Here is a 24,139-nt window from a genome sequence, read left to right as displayed (position 1 = left end):
GGCGTCCAGTTCCGGGGCTGCGATTGGTGCAGAGCGCTGTCAGTCAGGTCCGGAAAGTGCTTCCTGTGCCTGCGCAGGTAGGCCCTGGGAAGTTTCGCTTGCTGGCCCAGGCGCAGGGGCGGCGGCGGAAGGGACGAAGGCAACCCCCTCCCGGCGGCGTTCTGTGACATCTCTGCCTGCTTCCTCTTGTCCTCCGCCGGCTGGCGGTGACCGGCCACAGCCGCAGCGGGCCCGGGACGTGCGACCTGGGTGAGTCCGGGTCGGAACACCTCCGGGGCCGGGGGGAAACCGCTGAGGGAGATTGCTAGCGCCTAAAGATGCCGGTTTTGGTGGGGGCGTGGGGGGGCTGTGTTTTCCTACAGCACCAGCGAGTGCATTCCTGTTTCAGCTGCTAAAGAAAAGACGCCCCTTAAAGGGGGTGGGGCGGGGAGGAGAGGAGGAAGGTAAGCGTCTGCCTTTCGGGCTGCAGTGTTTCTTCATTTGAGCCCCCGGGAGCAAAATTCTGCGAACGTAGCGGGTGGCGGGTGCGTGTCTTTCCTAAGTCGGGCTATTGCTTCACACCCTCAACATCAGCTTTTGTTTCACCGTCCCGGCCCCAAGCTGTCGTTCCTCTTTTGATCGTTTTTGTAGTTGGACATCGTTGAGTCCCATCCTTACTAGCCTTGTGTCCTGCATCCTGAACCCCCATTAACTAAAAGATAGTGACTGCATTATTCTTATTCTTATTACCTGCCACTTTGATGAGATCACCTTTCTTTGCAGTCTGTCATTCTTTATAAGGGGGCTCCCCTGGTGGCGCTAATGGTAAAGAACCCACCCGCCAATGCAGGAGGCATAAGGGTGGTGGATTCGGTCCCTAGGTCGGGAAGATCCCCTCGAAGAGGGCTGCTGCTGCTAAGTCGCTTCAGTCGTGTCCGATTCTGTGCGACCCCATAGACGGTAGCCCACCAGACTCCCCCGTCCCTGGGATTCTCTAGGCAAGAACACTGGAGTGGGTTGCCATTTCCTTCTTCAATGCATGAAAGTTAAAAGTGAAAGTGAAGTCTCTCAGTTGTGTCTGACTCTTTGCGACCCCATGGACTGCAGCCTACCAGGCTCCTCTGTCCATGGGATTTTCCAGGCAAGAGCACTGGAGTGGGTTGCCACCGCCTTCTCCTCGAGGAGGGCATGGCAACCCAACTTCAGTATTCTTGCCTGGAGAATCCCACCGACAGAGGAACCTGGTGGGCTACAGTCCATGGGGTCGCAAAGAGTTGGACACGACTGAAGCGACTTAGCACTCATGCATTCTTTCTGAGACTCTTCTTGTGATTGTATGATCACGCCAGCTTCCAGACTACCTCCCTTGCACTACTTGCTCTCCTATCCAGAGTGTTTACTTCCTACTTCTCCATCTCCCTCCAGATTGTAGTTTGGTTAGTTGTCTCATTGGTTTCTCCCGGGAGATCTGGGAATTTCTCCTGTAGGCTATCAAGGAGATCCATACAACCTTTGCAATTGGCCTTTGCTGATATTCTTCCCATTTTTTTTGGCCATTGATTAGGTGTAGCCATCTCGAATGCAAAAACTTCCCAAGGTAGTATGCGGCAACACTTTCTGATACATTTTCATATGGTAATTTTTGGTACAGAGTTACCATCATTTAGAGCCACATAGTCCGATATGATAGCCAGTTGCCATAGATAGAATTTGAAATAGACTAGCCTGATTGAGACGTGCTCTGAGTGTACAACACACACCAGACTTTGAAAGACTTAGTATTAAAAGAGGTAAAAGGTTTCACTAGTAACTTTTATAGTTATGTTGAATTGATAATATTTTGGACATCGGTTAAGTAGCATATTAATAAAATTAGTTTCATCCCTTTTTAATGTGACTACTACAAAACTTGAAGTTATTTATGTATTAGTACTTCATGTTATATTTCTCTTGGACAGGATTTTGATTTTAAATGATTAATAGTCATTTCTGTTTCTCCTTATTTCCACCCCGTATTCAATGACCACAGCTAATTCTTTTGAGTCTCTGGGGTTTTTAAAGGAAGTGGGCATTTAGGGCTCTAATCTAGACTCTTTAGGGTCAAGCAGTGGCACTCAGATTGTGCTCTGACCATCTCTTTTTCATTTTCACCCCAAATTCACTGAAACTAGAATAGCTATTTTTCTGAACATGCAGTCATTTGCCTTCATAGCTCAAAGCTGTCCTCAGACTACCTGAGCAGTTCTGGACATCTGTCTGTTGTGGACATCTGTTGTTTCTGGTAGGCTTTCCAAACCATTTATCTGGTACCCAGTGTTTAGTACCTAAGGTGAGAAGCCTAATGGCCTTACCTAAATCAAGGTAAAAATACCGTTCCGGTGGCCTAAGTGCTTCTCACAGAAATTGTGTATGAGTCTGTATGACATGCTGGTGAAGATCACCCCTTAAACCAGTCTTATGGTACATGTGTATGGAATCGAGAAATTATTCTTATAACACAGTGATAATTTTGTTCGCAATAAACACATCTTTATATGATTGCTTTTGTAAACTTAGTGCATCTTGGATTGATATAGACTGCTTCTCAGCTAAAGGACACAGTAGAAATACGTTCTCCCAGAGGGTTCCATTCATTATTAATTTTTCCCTTGTAGATTTTCCTGTAAGTGGTGTATTTGCATTAATTGTGGAGAAATGAGAAAACATAGCTATTTAGATAATTAGCATACAATTTTAATGATAGCTCAGGAAATCAGAAATTAGACATTAGCAGTTACAGAGAAATTAGAGATAATTGTACTTTACTGTATAAGTCAGTCAATCATTACTATTATTATTTTTAATAATTGAAGTAGGTAGTTTGATCACCCTCCTGCTTTTTTGGTCTATTCATCCTGAAGTTCTGTCTGGTTTTGAGATGTTACTAGAAATAGTGACGTGTACATGTTGTTGTTGTTCAGTCGCGCAGTAGTGTCCAACTCTTTGCAACCCCATGGACTGCAGCATGCCAGGATTCCCTGTCCTTCACCGTCTCCCGGAGCTTGCTCAAACTCATGTCCATCCATTCGGTGATGCCATCCAACCATCTCATCCTCTGTTGCCCCCTTCTCCTGCCTTCAATCTTTCCCTGCATCAGGGTCTTTTCCAATGAGTCAGTTCTTCACAAGAGGTGGCCAAAGTATTGAGCTTCAGCTTCAGCATCAGTCCTTCCAGTGAAAGATTTTTAAAAAATATTATACCAGTCAGTTCAGTTGTTCAGTCATGTCTGACTCTTTGTGACCCCACAGACTGCAGCATGCCAGGCTTCCCTGTCCATCACCAACTCCTGGAGATTGGTCAGACTCATGTTCATTGAGTCAGTGATGCCATCCAATCTCATCCTCTGTCATCCCCTTCTCCTCCTGTCTTTAATCTTTCCCAGCATCAGCGTCTTTTCCAGTGAGTCAGTTCTTTGCATCAGGTAGCCAAAGGATTGAAGTTTCAGCTTCAGCGTCAGTCCTTCCAATGAATATTCAGGACTGATTTCTTTTAGGATGGACTGGTTGGATCTCCTTGCAGTCCAAGGGACTCTCAAGAGTCTTCTCCAACATCACAGTTCAAAAGCATCAATTCTTCAGTGCTTAGCTTTCTTTATAGTCCAACTTGCACATCCATACATCACTACTGGAAAAACCATAGGTTTGACTAGACGGACCTTTGTCGGCAAGGTAATGTCTCTGCATTTGAATATTCTGTCTAGGTTGGTTATAGCTTTGCTTTCAAGGAGCAAGCATCTTTTAATTTCATGGCTGCAGTCACCATCTTCAGTGATTTTGGAGCCCAAGAAAATATAGTCTGTCATTGTTTCCCCATCTGTTTGCCTTGAAGTGATGGGACCGGATGCCATGATCTTAGTTTTCTGAATGTTGAGCTTTAAGCCAACTTTTTCACTCTCCTCTTTCACTTTCATCAGGAAGCTCTTTAGTTCCTCTTCACTTTCTGCCATAAGGGTGGTATCATCTGTGTATCTGAGGTTATTTATATTTCTCCCGGCAATCTTGATTGCAGCTTGTGCTTCACACCCCCCCCCCAAACTGGGCATTTAGCATGACGTACCCTGCAAATAAGCAGGGTGACAATAGCACAGCCTTGAGGTACTCTTTTCCCAATTTGAAACCAGTTCGTTGTTCCATGTCTGGTTCTAACTGTTGCTTCTTGATCTGCATACAGATTTCTCAAGAGGCAGGTCAGGTGGTCTGGTAGTCCCATCTCTTCAGAACTTTCCACAGTTTGTTGTGATCTACACAGTCAAGGCTTTGGCGTAATCAATAAAGCAGAAGTAGATGTTATTGTGGAATTATCTTGCTTTTTCTGTGATCCAACAGATGTTGGCAATTTGATCTCTGGTTCCTCTGCCCTTTCTAAATCCAGCTTGAACATCCGGAAGTTGACGGTCACGTACTGTTGAAGCCCGGCTTGGAGAATTTTGAGCATTGGTTTACTAGCGTGTGAGATGAGCGCAATTTTGAGGTAGTTTGAACATTCTTTGGCATTGCCTTTCTTTGGGATTGGAATGAAAATTGACCTTTACAGTCCTGTCGCCACTGCTGAGTTTTCCAAATTTGCTGGCATATTGAGTGCAGCACTTTCACAGCATCATCTTTTAGGATTTGAAATAGCTCAACTGGAATTCTTTCACCTTCACTAGCCTTGTAGTGATGCTTCCTAAGGCCCACTTGACTTTGCATTCCAGGATGTCTGGCTCTAGGTGAGTGATCACACCATCGTCATCTGGGTCATGAAGATCTTTTTGTAGAGTTCTGTGTAGTCTTGCCACCTCTTCTTACTATCTTTTGCTTCTGTTAGGTCCATACCATTCCGGTCCTTTATTGTGCCCATCTTTGCATGAAATGTTCCCTTAGTATCTCTTGATTTTCTTGAAGAGATCTCTAGTCTTCCATTCTATTGTTTTCCTCTGTTTCTTTGCCTTGATCACTGAGGAAGGCTTTCTTATCTCTCCTTGCTGTTCTTTGGAACTCTGCATTCAGATGGGTATATCTTTCCTTTTCTCCCTTGCCTCTTGCTTCTCTTTTCTCAGCTCTTTGTAAGGCCTCCTCAGACAACTATTCCTTTTTGCATTTCTTTTTCTTGGGGGTGGTCTTGATCCCTGTCTCCTGTACAATGTCACAAACCTCCATCCATAGTTATTCAGGAAGTCTGTCTATCAGATTAATTCCTTGAATCTACTTGTCACTTCTACTGTATAATCATAAGGGATTTGATTTAGGTCATACCTGAATGATCTAGTGGTTTTCCCAGTTTCTTCGATTTAAGTCTGAATTTGGCAATAAAGAGTTCATGATCTGAGCCACAGTCAGCTCCTGGTCTTGTTTTTGCTGACTGTATTCAGCTTCTCCATCTTGGGCTACAAAGAATATAATCATTCTGATTTCGGTATTGACCATCTGGTGATGTCCATGTGTAGTTATTAAATTTTAATAGGTCCAGTTCAAGAATTAAAGTTTTCCCATTTGCTCTTTTCTTTTGGATTTGCTTGACAGTTTGTAAACACTCAAAGTCTTTTGTCTTTTTGTAGTATTTCCTGAGTGGTAGAGGTTCATATGTTAGATGCGGATATGGGCTTTTACTAAATTAATTATTAATGTAGTAACGTTTGCATTTCAGAATTTTCGTGACATCTTAAACATGAGCCCTACACAGTGGGACTTCCCTGTGGAATTATGTTGCCGGCCTATGGCTTTCGTCACTCTCACAGGCCTGGATGTGGTCTATAATGCTGTACATCGAGCTGTCTGGGATGCCTTCTGCGCCAACCGGAGGGCTGATCGGGTACCGATTTCTTTCAAGGTGCTTCCAGGTGACCACGAGTATCCTAAATGTAGACCCAAGGTAATGACCTTATACTTGCAAGGGAACCCTCCTTCTCCCTCTGTCTGCTTTTCTTTGAGTGTGTATATCTTTTTTGTTCCTGTATCTGTGCAGGAAAACCCCTGAGTTTATCAGGAGTATGGTTACAGAGGTGCATGAAGAATACTCTAGATGTTTTCATGTGTGTAATATGCTGCATTTCCCAAGTTGTTTTGTACCCTGTACTCTCTTTCCTCATGTGGAGTAAATGTTGGACCAGCATGAGCTGGAGTAGTCTGGGTTGGTGCAGGTGCTTTGGGGGTGATTCGAGGGTTTCTGGGTGCTTCAGGCCATCCCCTCCCCACGACGTGGCACTCCTGCTGACCCACAGTGACTGCCCTTACGCCCCTGTACTTAGGAATTATCCTTCATTTTTTTCTTTTACCCACAAGGAGGTGTAATGCCATCCTGGCCATGTGACTTAGAAACAAATGAAGCCATTTTGGGCTTTAGAGAACACCTGAGCAGCTTTTATAAGAGCAGAATCTGGGATAGTGAGGAATATAAGTAGAATTTATTGGGGACAGGGCTGTTTAATTCAGCCTCTTGAATTTGAAAGCTTGACATCGTTATTTGAAAGACTTGATGGCGTTAGAAATGCTTTGGCTTTGGTCCTTCTTTAAATGGTTACGGTACTGACTCTAGGGTTGAGAGTCTACCTCCAAAACTTGCCATCTCTTATTTGGTCTCTGTAAAAAGTGTTATCTTTAAAAAGTGTGGCGTGTGTATATGGAATGAGAGAAATACATAGAAAGTGCCTGCACTCCATAACAAGTGGTCTCCGCTGTTCTCGTTATCAAGTACCTCTTTTCAACTTTGGCCAATGTTTGCAGAGAACTTCGTATGAATGGTACATCCCCAAAGGGATCTTAAAGACGGGCTGGATGAACAAACATCTGAATCTGGTGCCAGCCCTGGTGGTCGTGTTTTATGAACTGGACTGGGACGAGCCCCAGTGGAAGGAAAAGCAGTCTGAATGTGCCACCAGAGTGGAAATAGTCAGGTATGGTCCCCTTTGTCAGGTTGACTGTGTGAGGTCAGACCCACCTCTGGAGCTTACCGACACTTACTAAAGGCCGCTGAGTGCTGTTAAGACTGCAGTGGTCATTCAGGGATCACTGGCCTCTGGGGAAACCTGTTGACTTGCTAACGGGTAGCATTAACTGACCTTAACTTACAGAATGCTAAGCAGTGGGAAGAAATTTCAAAGACAAATTGGCCTGAATATCCAAATGTTTTTTCTTGCATTTATATATTTTTTTGAACTGTAGTGATTTATTATTTAGTCTCATAAAGCACTTTTTGCTTTATCACCATTTGTTTCTAAATAATTCTTTTGGATGACTACTCTAACATATCACTATAAAGAAATAAGTTGTCATGTAACTTTTACATTAAAGTATATGTTAAACTTTTGCCTTCTAAGAAGATTTTTTTGTAAGAAATAGGAGCTCAATGTGAGATTATACTTTTAAAATTTAAATAATAGTGGCATGTATGTTTCATTATATGTGGGGAAAAAAATTCCCCTAATGTTGATTTTTAGTTTAAATTTGTCTTTCTTGCACTAAATTGTCAATCTTGTATCTTATGTAAAGTCATGAATACACTTTTTAAGTAAAAACAATTTAATTATTAATTCATCTTATTGCTCTTTTTCTGCTGCAGGCAGAGTTTACAAGGGAGAAACACCAAAGTTGCAGTGGTTCTGATTCAGAAGAAAACCCCCTTGCCCCCAGGTAGCACAAAGTTGCTTAACAAATAATTGATTGGTTTATCCCTCCAGTTCTTAGTACCAGGAGGCATCATCTTTAATATTAAAATCTTCTATGCATTCAGTTACGCGAAAGATGCTGTGTTAACCTTTAAAAAGTGCCAATAACGCAGGAGTAAATGCTTATTATAAAAAAATTAAAAACATTAAAGAGTGCAGATCTTCTCAAGTCCTGCTCCCCAGTTCCACTCACCTCCGCAGGGAGGCACATGTGAATGGACACCATAGTTGTTCACTTAACGTTTAAAAGTAAAGGTTTTTTTGCTTATGAGATCTAGTTGAGATTATATTCCTCATGTAAAATTTTTTTTTTAATTTCCAATAAGGCAAAGAAAAGTGCCGGGGCAGGGTTTCTAACTTCCTATAAGGAAATGTCTTGTTTCAAGTGCTTATTTCTTCTACCACCTCAAACTTTAGAAGCCAAAATATATTTTTGTTTCTGTGTTGAAACTTGAAGCATCTTAAATAGTTTTGCAAACCGTTTTCATGCATTATTGCTTTTATTTTTAGTTACGGTGTTTGAAACAGTTATGTGGTGTATCTCTTGTCATTCCTTGGCCCGTCTATCTTGGCTCTGTAGAAAATTCCACTGTGTTCTTCTATGACAGAGATGTATGGTACAGAGGCTAAGCACCCCGCAGAGCTCTCAAGGGCCCCTGGGGTCCTACAGACGTGGTGAAAAGTGGCTTGAGTTTTTTTTTTAATCACGTATCAATTTGGGGAAGTGTTCATTTAGAAAAATATATTGATTTTCTCTCTTTATGGAACTTGTCAACAGGAGAAGATGTCATTGCTTCGGAAAGGGCTGCAGCCTTATGCAACGCGTGTGAGCTCTCAGGAAAGTCTTTGTTTGTACTGCCCCATACAGACCACCTTGTGGGTTATATTATAAGGTAAATAACCGAGACAGTATATTGAATTATTTAAGTTTTGACTAATCCATTTTGTTTTACTTTTTTGCACATTTTCCTTAGATGTATTGAAATTCTTTCATAATTGCAGAACTCTTCCAAGGAGGAAGAACCGTGAAGGTCAATCTTTGTCTGACTTTGAAGTCAGCTTTCTTTCATGCCCTGGGAAGATACTTCTGATATGTACTTATTTTCATAAGCAGAACTTTGAGTTGTTTATCCATCTTCAGGCAATTTGGTTCCTCTGTAATCTCATAATTATAGAATGAAGCAGTATTTAACTTACACAAATGTTGCTTTCACCTCATTTGCTAGTTCTCACTTCTGGTCCCTTTGCTGTTAGTTTTCTTTATCTTTAAACCCTAAATGTTATATCACAAAAACAGTCAAATCTAATTGAGTATTAGATATCTATTTGTTTCATACTTATAAAACAATAAAATAATTGGAGTGGGAGTAATCTTAGAGCTTACCTAATTTTTACAAATTGTAATAGTTACTTTTATTGATTATTTCTTAGACTGTAAAGTTTTAAATGGCTTTTGGTGAGTCTTTTAGATTTTTTTTTTCTAAAAATTTAGTTTATAGTTTGTTTTACTTTTTATCTTATGAAGTAAATCAGGCATTATCTCTGTCAGGATTTACTTTCAGGTCTTAGAAATGTGATTCTTGAAAACACTTTGGTTTAAAGTAACTTTAGAGTTTGAATGTTGGGTTTTTTTTTTTTTAACAGATTAGAAAATGCCTTTTATGAACATGCACAGACTTATTACTACACTGAGATTAGAAGAGTGAAATCTCATAAAGAATTTTTGAATAAAACAACACACCAGGTACACGTCTTTTTGTAAAGAAGGAAGTAAATAATGGCAGCATTCTAGAGCAGATTATTCATCATCAGTTAGTTTTGAGGAGATTAAAGTTCTTCAATACTTTGATGTTTTTATGGCTTCTGTACTTTTGAATTTTTTTTTTAAAGCTTTTAAAAATTAATTTATCTTTTGTCCTCTTTGCTCCTAAAGCTCATGAAGATGTACTTGTATAGCATTCCTAACTACATTTGTTTACTGGAATAATCCTTGAACTTTACTTTCAAATATTTTCCTTTATACTTTTAGATTTCCTCTTAACAAGCATTATTATGATTTTTATATTTTTAAGAGAATATGTGTAATGTATTTTTTTCCTATTTTTTTCAGCTTTTATTTGTTAGACATCAGTTCAAAATAGCTTTCTTCAGTGAATTGAAACAAGATACACAAAATGCTCTGAAGTAAGTTTCTAACAGTTGTCAAACTAGATTTTTCTTTATGTTAACAATAACATATTAACAGCAATTTCTGAATCACAACTAAACCTTAGCTTTTAAACTGTTTATCTTGATTAGATTCAGATTTGTAATAGTCACTTTAATTTTTCTAGAGATAAATGGAATATAATGTTTGAGTTTTTTTGGAAAAATATCCTTTTTATTATCAGAAGTAAATTTTATAGTATTAGAAAGCTTTCTTTTCTAATTTAATTAATTTCATGATCTAAAGAAATAGAGTACTAAAATTTTTCCCATCCTGTTGCCTGCTTCTTGTTTGTATACTCAGTAAAACCCTTGTGTTAAGACTGATTTTCAAAGTTTAATATGTATTGAACAGTATCTGAATCAGACTGAATTTTTTAAGGTGTGTAGTACCTTTATTCAATTCAACTATGATTTTATTTTAATTAATTTTGTTTTTAGCTTATAATACCTGCCAGTAGCATCATCTGTTATTCAAAGGCTCTGTTTAGCACTTTGAAGGATAGTTGCAGGCGCGTTGGCAGTGGTTAGATATTTTATCCCTTTGCTTTTTGTTTTGCTACACACAGTATAGTAAAACATCGCTTTTTAGCTTAACTCAATTTTTTTAAGATTGACAGTGCCAGTGTAGCAAAAGGATAAAAACCAGCTTTATATCCTAAAATTGAGGAAGGGCTAAGTATACTTGGGAGGTGGAATAGAGAAAAATTATAAGTAAGTCTGTCATTCAGAAGAGTATTGCAGAAGCCTCCTCTTTTTTGTTTCTGATGAGGTGCTAAACACCAAATCCTGTTTTATAAATCTCACCAACTTCATATATAGTTCTAACTGGTTTTAAAAGGTAGTTTATTTATTGTCCATGGTATTAGTGAAACACCTTCAATTCTACTTCTGTTCAAAAACAGTGCTGGAAAGAAAGCTGTTACCTGGAGAAGTTAGGCGCAGTTTTCTTTGGAGGAGACTGTGATTTTTCTCATTACCCTCCGTTCTGTCAGCCTTTGCTTTCTCGCCCTGTTCTCTCCTTAAGCACTAGCTACCCTGAGGGTGTCTCCACTGCAGCCCATGCCCGAGACCAGTGGTTCTCACTTCACGTGGAGAGATACCTGCGTTTAAAGCTGCTGACCCATCTCTGTCTTGATGGCTCCTTCTTTACTCATACAATGTCTGTTTGTTTGAGGAGCTCAACAGTGATGCTTTTAAAAATTACTTGTTTTTTAACAGAATGTTAATTTTGCCGTGTAACTCTTGGTCAGTTTTCTACTTCATTTTCATTTTTTCAACTTACTTCTTGTCAGCTACAGACAGATATTAGTGACCAAACAGATGTACCATGGGTTCTGTTCTTAGTGAAAAGTCATTGACTCCTCCCACACATGACAAATCAATATGTCGTTTTCCAGGACGTCAGAGACTGATCCGTGTATGTTGTTACTGAAGCTGTTGAGTGTTAAGACATGTTGAGTAAATATGGACTCTGTTATTTCTGGGTAACTTTGCTGATAGGAATCTTTCCTTAAAATCAACCGGCATCATGATTAACTGCCTTCCCCGTGTTTATATTAGGAATTACAGGACCGCCTATAACCTTGTACATGAATTGAGAGCCCATGAAACTAACATTCTGGAAATTAAGACCATGGCAGGATTTACAAACTATAAGGTAATAATTCCACTTCCAAGAATAAGGAAAACTTGGCTTTAAATATGGGATTGTCCGCTTAAGATTTGAAAATCCTGATTAGTCACTTGCTCTGGAAGGTGAACACTTGATAAATTGTGTCAGGCACTCAGTCGTGACCGACTCTTTGTGACCCCCACTGGACTGTAGTCTGCCAGGCTCCTCTGTCCGTGGAATTCTCCAGGCAAGAATACTGGAGCGGGTTGCCATTCCCTTCTCCAGCTGGTTAGTTGTGTTTTGTTCCTTTATGTCCCTTATCTCAAGGGCTGCCCTGGTTCTTAGCAGCCTAATTGTAGTGCTTGGTTATGAGCTATGGATCCCAGAGTTCTCATTTAGAGCAGTTTTATCTTTGTAAAACTCCTTGAGGAGGGTCTTTTGTTTTTAAGTGGGTGCAGGAGACAGTGAGAAGAAAGCTGCTTATAGTACTGAATTTTAAAAGATGCAATCTGTTAGAACTGGGTAAGCCTTCCTTGGTGTAATGGCATAGCTCCAGAAAAGGTGTACTTATTCGCCTTAGAGAAAACTTTTAATACCTGTTATGTGAGCACTTCAAGATTGTATATGGTAGAAGTAGACACCTCTGGAAGGTAAGAAAGGCTGTGTGTCTTGCTGTTCATCTTTCCGTACTCATCTTTTAAAGAGGCTGGCTCTGGGTTAGTGATGTGAGGGCAGACGGACCCTTGATTCATTACTTGTGTAAGTGTAGATTGGTACACCTTCTACAGAAACTATTTTTTTGTAACGACTGTGAAGATTTAAATTTGCACATTCCTTTTGACCTAGCAATTACATTTCTGAAAATGTATCCCACGTCTGTGCTAAGACTTACAGATCACGTGTATGAGGGTATTTATTGCATCTTGTAATAAAAAAAGATTGGAAACCCAGCAGTAAGTGATTGGTCAACATAAATAACTCCAAACAATGAAATACACAACTATTAAGAATGAGGCAGCTCCACATATTGAAATGGAATGATATCGAAAATATATTGGTAGGTGAAAAAAGTGAGGCACAGAGCAGTATATTTAGTGTGATGCTATTTGTATGAAAATAATATTAATAGTTCACATGTGAATGCTGCACATACTTGTCTGAGCATAGACTATACCATGGATGCCAGGAGCTGGTTGCCTTTAGAGGGGAAATTGGATCACCAAGGGACAGGGATGGGTGAGAGATACAACTTGTCATTTATTCCTTTTTACCTAAAAAATAAAATCAAAACCGCTAATAAGTATGTGAGCTTCCCAGGTGTCTCAGTGGTAAAGAATCCGCCTGCCAAGCAGGAGACATGGGTTTGATCCTTGAAGCTTCCCTGGAGGAAGGCATGGCAACCCACTCCAGTATTCTTGCCTGAAGAATGCCATGGTCAGAGGAGCCTGGCGGGCTCCAGTCCATGGGGTCGCAAAAGAGCTGGACATGACTGAGGGACTAAGCAACAACAGTATGCATGTAGAAATAAATTTAGGCTTTGTTTCTTCTTTTTTTTCATTTACCCTACATATGTATAGATTGTTACTTTGAAATAGTATCCCAGAGAAAAAATTTTCAAGAATTTCTGTAGTCCTTCTTTGATACAGAGGCTACTGTGCTTTTTATTGTGCTGCAGAAAATCTTTGGCTTTCTGACAGTTCTAAAACTGAAAGTTCATCTGTCCTTTCTCAGTTACCTGTGGGAAATATTTTATTTTTGCCCATCTTTATGCTCTTCAGTGGGTTTAATATTTCCTTATGCTATACCTTAACAAAACTTTCTAAGGTATAGAATAGATGCACTACAAATAGTGAATAATTTTATTTCATCAATTGATGGGACATAACCTTTTTAGATAACTTTTCTAACAGAGAAAATCAGTTCTGCTGAACTTCAATTCTGTTGAACTTCAGAGATGGACATTCCATAGTTTTTTTAGTTGGTCTCAAATTTTATATACTTGTAAATAAACACACCTTTGAGTTTGGTTTTCTTTTTAACTTTGGGGTTCGTTTTACATCTTGTAGATCTGCAGGTTGTGTTTTCAGCACAACACCCCACTGGATGCAATCGCTCAGTTCCGAAAGCATATTGACTTGTGTAAGAAAAAAATTGGAAGTGCAGAGTTGGCTTTTGAGCATGCAGCATGGATGTCTAAACAGTATGTTTTACATTTTATTTTCAGAATTTTTTTTTAAATCAAATTCTTGGAATTTGGAGGAATGGAGTTAGCATTGGTTGTAAATCGCACTAAGATTTTTGTCAGTAAGTAGGTTTTTAATGATCCAGCATGTTTGGTGTAATGGCAGATATTGATTCATGCAGTTCCTCCCATCTCTTTCATTGAACATATACACACACACACACTATATGTATATATATATATATATATATATATATATATATATCAAGTTTCTGCCATGTGTCCAGACACTGAGACTATAGCTGTGAATAGACAATATCCCTACTGATACGGAACTTGCTGTCTGAGACTGATGACAAAACATTGCTAAAATGAAAAATTTCCCAGACACATGGATGTATTTGAGTGGTTGGAACCATGTTGACATCTGGTTTGATGATATATTTATAAAGACTCATTAGCACAGCAGAGTTGACTTAGAGAATTTTTCTGTAACCTACAATTAGTGCGTATTAATATTTACAAAGCAATCCCCACAGTTTACAGCTCACCAGTGGCATTTTTTGGATACAGTCTTCTGAGGTTATGGTTTCAGAATGAATAACTAGTATTAATAGAAGTAAGCTGCTTTTTCTTTCCTCTTTTAAAATTACTCTTTTGTTTTTCTTGAAGATTCCAGGCCTTCGGAGATTTATTTGATGAAGCTATTAAGTTGGGGTTGACAGCTATTCAAACTCAGAATCCTGGTTTCTATTATCAGCAGGCAGCGTACTATGCCCAGGAGAGGAAACAGCTTGCCAAAGCTCTCTGTAACCATGAAGTAAGTCACCGACTCCTGTATTATCTGGCAGTTAGGAAGTTTATTAACCTACTCTTGAAAGAGAATAAGGCTGGTTGGCATTGATAATTTTTTTCCAAGCCTTTGCCTATAACAAGTTTTTATCGTTGATATTTTCAGGAATTAGGATTATTTTCAGTTTTAGCCTGAGTACTCTGTTTTCACCTATGAACTAAGCAGACGTTTTTCTTTGAAGAACTGATTTTTGATAAGCCATAAGTTAGTGATTTTGACCAGGAAAAGTTGCTTTAAAAGGCACAGTTTAGTCTTTGCCACCCTGTAAATTCATTGTTTTGTTTCTGGGATTACTGCTACAGTTTGAAGGACACTGAGCAATGTGCTTTATTTTGACCCAGTGGAGAGGATGTCATTGGACTTCTTTCTCTTCCTGCGGTTCTCCTCCATGGAAAACTCTAAAGAATCTATTTAAGGGTACTAATTGCATAGTTTTTTAAACTTGACATTTTTTATTGCCTTTCTCTTGCATATTTATATTTAAATACCAATTACTCCATAAGCACCTTTTAAAATAAAAACATGGTATGTGTTTATACATAGATAGAGACACTTGCATTCATATAGTTGTATCAGTTTATTTTCACTTAAAATCTCAAAATTCTTCTCTGAAGATAGGTGAATTTAAACAACAGTGCTACTTAAAAAACTGTTCAGGAAAAAAAAAACCAATTTGCATATTAGTACTTTAAATGTTTGAATTTTTTTCCCCTTAAATCATAATATACTGAGACTATTTTCTACCGTGTTATTTGTATATGATGTATAATTTCATTGTATGTTTTATATTTTTAAAGTTTGTCATATTATCATTTGAGCACAGTATTTTAAAAGGCGATTAAAACTAGGTCTCGTCAGGATATGTCTAAACAGGCATTTGTAAATACTGGCTGGAGTGTAAAATGATATTTCTGTCAAGTAATTATATTTCTGTCAAGTAATTATATTTCTGTCAAGTAATTACTTCTGTCAAGTAATTATATAATCATGCCTACCTTTTGACCTGGAATTTCATATTCAGGAAGCCTAAGGCAGATAAGGGATCCTAAGAGATAAGTTTTAAGAGTTATTTATAAAACTGTTCTGACGGATTTATTAATCTTAGTGCAAAATAATAATAATGTAAACGACTATAGGGAATCTGTTAAAATGTGGAATAGCAGGCAGCCATGAAAAATAATGTTTTGGAAGAATATTCAATGATATGGTGAGGTACAGGGAATGTATTTAAATGAAAAAAGTAGGTTGAAAAATTATTTCAGCTGATGACAAGTAAACATTCGCATATAAAATCTGGAAGAATAATGCACACACTGTTAATAGTGGTGGTAGGTCTACAGGTAATTTAAATTTTTATCCTTTTCCTTTTGAAAGTTTTCTTTATTTTTCAACAAAAACTCTTATTACATTTTGGTTTCAGAGGTGAGAAGGTTATAAAAAAAAAAGGAAAGCAGCATAAATTTGTGAATCCTGGTGCCAAAAATATCCTTCCTCCACCAATACCAGGACTTAATACTCTTGCGATAAAAGAAAATCATCTTTTTTTAAAAAACTTCTGATAACATTTTTATTTACACAAAAATATATATGGCTTAGCCATCAAGTTTAATTTTTAATATATTTTTACTGGTTTATAAATAAAAAGAAAATGTAGAGAAGTTAGTTATTATGAAATCATTCGTTAGAATCAGGTTGGTTTATTCAGTTTTATTTCTATGAGACTACCTGACCCTTCCCAGTATTCTTGCCTGGGGAATCCCATGGACAAAGGAGCCTGGCAGGCGACAGTCCATGAAGTCACAAGGAGTTGGACATGACTTAGCAACTGAGAACACCCACATGCAATATTAAACAGTTTTTGTTTAATTTTGTGAAAGTTCAATTTGTGTTAAAATTGTCACAACTTTGATATTTAAACGTGTGGTTTGTATTTATGAAAGCTTTTTTATTCTGACAATGATTGGGGAAGAGTTGGTTAGTGACGGGTTGTGTACACTTATTCAGGGTTGTGTTTTAACTTACAGGCTTCTGTAACGTATCCCAACCCTGATCCCTTAGAAACACAAGCAGGCGTTCTTGACTTCTATGGACAACGATCATGGCGACAAGGAATACTCAGTAAATAATTTTTCCTTTTTCCTTTTTTGTCAATCTTGAAAGGCAAGAGATTGCTATCATAATTTTTCCTTTGGCTGCATTAGTATAACAGAATATGTTGAAGTAGAAATATTTGCTTTTTAAGCATTCTTTAAAATTGAAGTACAGTTAATTTACAATACTGTGTTTCTGCTGTCCAGTAAAGTGAATCAGTTATACATATACATATATTCAGTCTTTTTTAGATTCTAAACATTTTTTTAAGATTTACTTTTTAGAATCTGTTGTTTCTATCACTGCATCTTGGAGTAACTTCGCTAATGATGTGATCAACACATTTGGATATCTTTTGTCTTAAACGAAACCATTTAATAAGCCACTGTGGCCAGTTTTTATATTTGACACTTTAAAACATTACTTGTACTACCTTAAAAATAATTTCTCTGCATCTTTCTTGTTTTATACACACTTAGTTGGAGCAATTTCTGTGGCCATTAAACCTTAAGTGTTAAGAAATCATTTACTTTGGGGGAGAACGGATACATGTGTACGTAAGGCTGAGTCCCTTTGCTGTTCACCCGAAACGATCACAATATTGTTAACTGGCTATACCCCAATGCAAAATAAAAAGTTAAAAAGAGAGAAATTATTTACTTTGGTCTCCAGGAAATGTATTCTATCTAGAGAATGATATTGATATCACTTTTTTTTCTTATATCACTTTTGAGGTGGTCGCTTCCACTGAGCGAAAGAGTACTGAGCTCAGTATTGCACCGTTCAGAACAGAGGCCACACCGAAGAGTCCATGCTGATAGAACCGCCTCTCAGACTCTTTAAAGTTCTAGAATGTTGAAGAGTCTGAAGTCTATTATAGTAAAGGACTCAAGGAGTGCACACATCCAATGTTCCTGTGGAGGATTTGTGTTCAATGAGCTATCTGAAATGGGTTGTGTCCTGTCTTACCCAGGTTTCGATCTTTCGGATCCCGAAAAAGAGAAGGTGGGGATTCTTGCCATTCAGCTGAAGGAGAGAAGTGTTGTTCACTCTGTGAGTTTCCCCCCCCCCAACACAAACTGTATTTTCAAGGAAAACATGAGATTATTTTCATTGAAATGTTTCGCACTTTTTATCTTTCCCGACAGGAAGTAATAATAACTCTTCTGAGCAATGCCGTTGCACAGTTTAAGAAATATAAGTGTCCAAGAATGAAGAGTCACCTGAGTACGTATCCCTGACATGCCACTACTTCATGTGACTTTTGAGTGATTTCAAATTACGTTCATACAGTCTTTTTTTTCCTTCATAGTGGTTCAAATGGGAGAGGAATATTACTATGCCAAGGATTATACCAAAGCTTTGAAGTGAGTCCTGTTCACTATTTATTTTTGTAAGCGTTCTGATTCCCTTGCAGCTAAATGAGAATGGAAATTTGTATTGGAGGATTTATTACTTCCATGTTTATTCCCACTTCTATTAAACACCATTTCTGTGATTTTTTTTTTCAAGTAATGTCTATTGGTACAGTTCTTTTCAGAGTCTTAGCAAACCACATTTAGTTAATGTGAAAATACCTGTTGAACTATTTCAGGAAGATTTTTCTGAAGTTTATATAAAACGAGTAAAGCACTTTCTTTTAGTTTCTCCATGAACTCTTCCAGCACTGCCTCGTGAGGCTGGCTCGGCGTGTCTGACATGTCGTCCTCTGTCAGGTTGCTAGATTACGTGATGTGTGATTACCGGAGTGAAGGGTGGTGGACCCTGCTCACGTCTATACTGACCACGGCTCTGAAGTGTTCCTACCTCATGGCCCAGCTGAAAGATTACATCACTTACTCCCTGGAACTCCTTGGCAGAGGTAACGACATTCTTTCAGTAAAATCTGAAATCTTAACAACTACAGAGCCTCTTTAAGCTTCTTTTAAATTGGAAGAATAATTCAGTATCAAATATCTGATAGTACTTGTATCACCTGCTGGTCACTTTGCTGAGAGAAGGGGTTTGTTCATACTTTAATGGAACTTGTTACAGTTGAAGATCTTACTGTAGTTGAGAAGAACAGATTTCTTCTGCCTTACTTTTCAAATTATGGCATAAAATAATTTTTCATGTAAGAGTTCAAACGCATATACATAAAGTGTTGAGATTGAATTAGAAAGCTGAGCTGTCAGTTTCCAGCTGAGCTGGAATTGTGCTTAGCCATCTTAGAAGAGGTTTTTATCTACAATATTTTAATACCTGTAGCGGGGGTATTGGGCTTACTTGGGGCTTACCCCCCTAATACCTGTACGGGGTCATGGGCTTCCTTGCCTGTCTCATAGTTCTGATTTTTTGCTTCTTCCTTCCTATTAGCTTCAACGCTGAAAGATGACCAGAAATCTCGGATAGAAAAAAACCTCATAAATGTTTTAATGGTAGGTTGGAACTCTTGATATATAAAATCTGTATCTGGATATGTGTATTTTTTTTTTTATAACTAGCTGAACAAATGTTTAACTCCATGCTGGTGCAGAATGAAAGTCCTGATCCTGAACCTGACTGTGATATCTTAGCTGTGAAAACCGCTCAGAAGCTGTGGGTGGACCGGATCTCTCTGGCGGGCGGCAATGTTTTCACAATAGGCGTACAGGACTTCGTGCCATTTGGTGGGTAACCAGCATCTATAGTATTATCTTAGAGAAATGATCCATTTTCTAAGAACTATATAGATGCAGAATAATAAATACAAAGTCAAAGAAAGAATTTTCCAAATACAGTCATTTTGTAGATAAACTGATTTTTTTTTTTTTTTTTTTACTTTCCCCATCAACATACAAAGATGGTCAGAATTTTAAATACTTAGTTTAGGTCTTAAAATTTTCTGATGTGTTCATTTTTAGTTCAGATGTGATTTGAAACACATTTGAAAAGCCAGTTATTTAAAAGGTTTATGCTTTCCTGTCTAGGCAGGTATTTTTAAATAACAAAATGGTTCTTTTTTCTTTAAAATCCTATGTCAGTTATATTTCAGGAGCAAGCATGCTTTTAAAATTAAAGAGGTTTTGGAGATAAAGTTCATTTAAATTTTTTTTAAAGAGTGAACGGCATTTATGTCTGTTGAAATGCTTCAAGTTCAGGAGTCAGTTAGAATAACCAGTAGAGATGTTTCCTTTCTGAAGAGCAGATGTAGATCGGAGAATAACGTGTGTGGGGCTAACACATCTGCTGGTGTCTGACTTGGCCCCTTTTGTTTTGTTCCTAGTGCAATGCAAAGCCAAGTTCCACGCCCCAAGTTTTCATGTCGATGTTCCCGTGCGGTTTGATGTTTATCTGAAGGCCGATTGTCCACATCCCATTCGGTTTTCTAAGCTCTGTGTCAGCTTTAATAATCAGGTAATGGTACCTTTTAATGTGTTTTTTACCATGTATGTATTGTATTGTAACTTGCATTAAATGAAGTAAAATGAACTTAGTGAATTTTAGGTCGTAGTAAATTTTAGGTCATAGTAGGTTTCTCACTAACAAGTGTTTGATAAAGTCTGTCTAAAAATAAGTGTATTTATAATTTTCAACTTCCTGTGTCCACAATGAAAGTTTTACAGTTTTCCTATTCTAATTTTTGTTTTCACTTCCTGCTCAGGAAACCTATGAACCGTGTCTATACATAGAGAAAAGTTTTGTAATATGTAACTTGAATTTCAGGATATATTCAGAATGAATGTGTGATCAGATTTTCAAAATCATTTGTTTTATTCTAACATTAGTATTAGCTTTTCATTATAAAACTGTTATCTTTTTGATTTTAAAGAAGTGAAAGTGGAATAGATGGATATAGAGTAAATGTGTAAATGTGCTCTTCCAGTTTCATTCCTTTGGGGGCATCACAGTTAACTTCTCAAATAGTTCAAACATCGTATGGTGCCCATATATAAGCAACTTTTTTTCTATAGAATTGGGATAGTATATTTCTCACATTTGAACATTTTTGTAGTGTGATGTAGGCAAGTGCTTGATTACATTCTGTGTCAGTTATAAGCCCATTTCTAATTTTCTGGTGACCCAGGAAGTATGTTGAGCCACTAACCAGCAAGCATTTATTGAGAGTTTCAATATTCTTAGCATCGTGGCAAACCTGAGAAAGTTTAGTGTATGTCAACCCCGTTAAAATAGAAGCATTTTGAGAGTGAGGCCAGGAGCAAGCCTGGGTCACTTGAAGATTAGTATGTTTTATTCAACTACAACCCATTACCCAAGGATTCCTTCTGATTAATTGGAGAATCTTAAAGCAAGAGCATGAAATTTATGTTTAAGAAATGTAAACCATGACCCTCACTCTTGTCTTTTTCAGGAATACAACCAGTTCTGTGTAATCGAAGAAGCATCCAAAGCAAATGATGTTTTAGAAAATTTGACTCAAGGCAAAATGTGTTTAGTTCCTGGTAAAACAAGGAAGTTTTTATTTAAGTTTGTTGCAAAAACTGAAGATGTAGGAAAGAAAATTGAGGTTAGTTATAAAATGTGTTTAAAAAATATTTTAAATGATACAAGTAACGATGAATATGCATCAGAAAGAACTTCAATAATGCTAAAGTTTATTAAGTTAAAAATGAAAATCTTCTATTTGGACTTACCAAGGGAAATCATTGATTACGATTTTTTGATAGGTTTCCTTTCAGTGAGAATATATTATACATAATATTCGGTAGTTGGCTTTCAATTACTAGATAGTGTTATGTTAGACATCACTTCCTGTTAACACATGAGACCAACCTTATTTTTAATGCCTCTATAATCAGTTGAGGAATTTTAAACTATATATATATCATGTATATGTGTGTGTATGTATTTTCTGTAATGTGGGCTTCCAGATGGCACAGAGGTAAAGCATCCACCTGCCAACACAGGAGATGTAGGAGACCTAGGTTTGATCCCTGAGTCAGGAAGATCCCCAGGATGAGGAAATGGCAATCCACTCCAGTATTCTTGCCTGGGAAATTCCATGGACAGAGGAATCTGGCAGGCTTCAGTCCATGGGGTCACAAAGAGTCAGATACAACTGAGTGACTGAGCACAAGCATTCTATAATATAGCAATTATATTTTGTAAAATACGACATAATTCACGCTAAGGTGTGATATCATTTTGATGTTTAAGCATTGCTGATTGCATCTTTTTAAAAAGATAGGTACTTTAAAGGATTCATTTAATGTAGATAATTAAAATGTCTTTCAGAAATAGATGATGAAACTCATTTTTATTGAGCATAAACTTTGCAGCCAAACGCCACGGGTTTCAGTTCCAGCTCTCCAGCTTACCTGCTTGTGGCCCTGGGCAGTTACTTGACTGCTTTTATCACAGTTTATTCATCTGTAAAGTGGGGATAATGACGTTACCTACCTCTTAGTGTTTCATGAGGATTAAATCAGTTAGTGTAAATTTCCTGAAATAGTGATTAGGATGGGATAAGCCTCTCAGAAAGTGTTGCTTTCCCGTGGCTGGAATGGGACAGGTAAGGTAATCTGAACTTGGGACCATTTCTAAGACAGAAGCATAAGACTGCACCTGCAGTATTCTCATGGCAATTTTTGTGAATCTGTTTATTATATAATCTGTAAACCAGTATCCAGAGATTTTGCTTATTCATTTAAAAAAATTCTTCATGATTTTGACTAAACCCCTAATGTCATGTTTTAATTTTCTATGAGATACCTAAGGAAGTTTTTAGAAAACTTTTGCAAGATACCTAAGGAAGCCTACCAGATGCAAGTCAAAATTAATAATGCTATTTAGTATAGTTGTTAATAGATTTGGTGGAAAGGACATTTATTAAGTTAGTAAAATATTTCCTTGCTAATACTGTCGATGTCGTCAGGAAAAGTCCGTGGGGAGCTAGGAGTTAGGTTAGGAGGAGGTGGGTGGGTACCAGAACATTCGTTAATTTCGCTCAGCTACCACTGCTTGTGTGTCTGCTCCCTCGGGCTCCACCCCAGGTGACGAGGTAACAGTGCTGCACGGTCACATCTCAGCTGGAGAGTCGGGTTATTGTCCTCGTGTGACAGTGAAGAGGCTGAAACCTGGCGCAGGGTTATTAGCCAGTGTCCCAGCCGACAGGTGGCCGGGACAGCGGGCTCTCCCAGCGGGTGTTCCGACCTTTGTGTCATGTCGCGGGTCCCAGAAATGCCACAGCCCAGCAGCCCACCCGGAGCCTCCCTGGGAGGGGATGGTGACAGGCTGTACGCGATGGCACTTCTGACAGACCTCCTCCTCGTAGATCACGTCCGTGGATCTGGTTCTGGGCAGCGAGGCGGGCAGGTGTGTGGTCCTGAACTGGCAGGGAGGAGGCGGGGACGCCGCGTCCACCCAGGAGGCCCTGCAGGCCTCACGCTCTTTCAAACGAAGACCGAGGCTCCCCGACAGCGAGGTCCACTGGGACAGCATCGTGATCCAGGCGAGCACCATGTGAGTCGGGCTGTGGGCCGGTCGTGGAAGGTCGTCTCACTTCTTTGAATACTTTGTTGTTGTTGTTTTTAGATCAGTTACTTACCTAGCATTTTTTGTCCCCAAAGGATCATTTCTAGAGTTCCAAACATTTCTGTCCACCTGCGACACGATCCCCCCGCCTTGACTAACGAAATGTACTGTTTGGTTGTGACCATTCAATCCCACGAGAAGACCCCGATCAGAGACGTGAAGCTCACTGCTGGTTTAAAACCTGGTAAACTTTCCTTTTCAAAATTTCATCTTTGTTGATCCAACATGAAATAAGCATCACGGTGTTAACTTCAGGAAATCGGTTTTGAAAATGGTTATGATCGAGTGCTCTCTCTGCAGTGTTGATTCGCAGGACAACGTTTGAATCTTCTGTATTTTTAAAATGTCAACGTTTGTACTTTCAGGACAGGATGCCAATTTAACTCAGAAAACGCATGTGACTCTTCATGGGACAGAACTGTGTGACGAGTCCTACCCGGCTCTGCTCACTGACATTCCCGTCGGAGACTTACAGCCCGGGGAACAGGTGAACTTGTCCAGCCGGGACTGGAGAGGAAATCGGTTAGGTTGTAGTGTTAAATATGGAGTGGGTTTTAGACAGCTTTAGCGCATTTTAACAGCACATCCCGAGACTAAACAAGTCATTTAACTAATGTACATTTTCTACACATATTTCACATATTTCAGTTCAGTTCGGTCGCTCAGTCATGACCAACTCTTTGCGACCCCATGGACTGCATGCAGCATGCCAGGCCTCCCTGTCCATCACCAACTCCCGGAGCTCGCTCAAACCCATGTCCATCAAGTCGGTGATGCCATCCAACCATCTCATCCTCTGTCATCCCCTTCTCCTGCCTTCAATCTTTCCCAGCATCAGGGTCTTTTCAAATAAGTCAGTTCTTCACATCAGGTGCCCAAAGTATTGGAGTTTCAGCTTCAGCATCAGTCCTTCCAATGAATATTCAGGACTGAATTCCTTTAGAATTGACTGATTTGATCTCCTTGCAGTCCAAGGGACTCTAAAGAGTCTTCTCCAACACCACAGTTCAAAAGCATCAA

At 38.7% G+C, this 24,139-nt stretch overlaps 1 protein-coding gene across 8 annotated transcripts in view; it reads left to right on the top strand.

Annotated features, from left to right (window-relative positions):
- Positions 1 to 108: 108 nt before the first annotated feature.
- TRAPPC11 (trafficking protein particle complex subunit 11) overlaps positions 109 to 24,139 on the top strand; it is a 36,156-nt gene continuing 12,125 nt past the window's right edge. For 2 of the 8 annotated variants that reach the window (XM_081521937.1, XM_081521935.1), the window contains exons 1-22: positions 109 to 249; positions 5,644 to 5,868; positions 6,720 to 6,889; positions 7,555 to 7,625; positions 8,439 to 8,553; positions 9,305 to 9,404; positions 9,771 to 9,844; positions 11,429 to 11,525; positions 13,547 to 13,680; positions 14,335 to 14,482; positions 16,540 to 16,633; positions 17,580 to 17,659; positions 17,755 to 17,833; positions 17,919 to 17,973; positions 18,322 to 18,467; positions 18,962 to 19,023; positions 19,122 to 19,254; positions 19,851 to 19,981; positions 20,937 to 21,092; positions 22,860 to 23,047; positions 23,155 to 23,303; positions 23,485 to 23,606. In XM_081521937.1, the coding sequence (XP_081378063.1) occupies positions 5,665 to 5,868; positions 6,720 to 6,889; positions 7,555 to 7,625; positions 8,439 to 8,553; positions 9,305 to 9,404; positions 9,771 to 9,844; positions 11,429 to 11,525; positions 13,547 to 13,680; positions 14,335 to 14,482; positions 16,540 to 16,633; positions 17,580 to 17,659; positions 17,755 to 17,833; positions 17,919 to 17,973; positions 18,322 to 18,467; positions 18,962 to 19,023; positions 19,122 to 19,254; positions 19,851 to 19,981; positions 20,937 to 21,092; positions 22,860 to 23,047; positions 23,155 to 23,303; positions 23,485 to 23,606 (2,508 nt within the window). In that variant the 5' untranslated portion in view covers positions 109 to 249; positions 5,644 to 5,664. Of the gene's footprint in view, positions 444 to 4,343; positions 4,489 to 5,643; positions 5,869 to 6,719; positions 6,890 to 7,554; positions 7,626 to 8,438; positions 8,554 to 9,304; positions 9,405 to 9,770; positions 9,845 to 11,428; positions 11,526 to 13,546; positions 13,681 to 14,334; positions 14,483 to 16,539; positions 16,634 to 17,579; positions 17,660 to 17,754; positions 17,834 to 17,918; positions 17,974 to 18,321; positions 18,468 to 18,961; positions 19,024 to 19,089; positions 19,255 to 19,850; positions 19,982 to 20,936; positions 21,093 to 22,859; positions 23,048 to 23,154; positions 23,304 to 23,484; positions 23,607 to 24,139 lie in introns of those variants that run through there. The other 6 variants (XM_081521942.1, XM_081521941.1, XM_081521943.1 and 3 more) reach the window with 3 other exon arrangements.

Source organism: Giraffa tippelskirchi, chromosome 8 (genome assembly GCF_054371585.1).
Source record: "Giraffa tippelskirchi isolate mGirTip1 chromosome 8, T2T-mGirTip1v1.2.pri, whole genome shotgun sequence".
Taxonomy (NCBI): Eukaryota; Metazoa; Chordata; class Mammalia; order Artiodactyla; family Giraffidae; genus Giraffa; species Giraffa tippelskirchi.
Note: the sequence above shows the minus strand (reverse complement) of the source record. Positions and strands in the feature narration are given on the sequence as shown.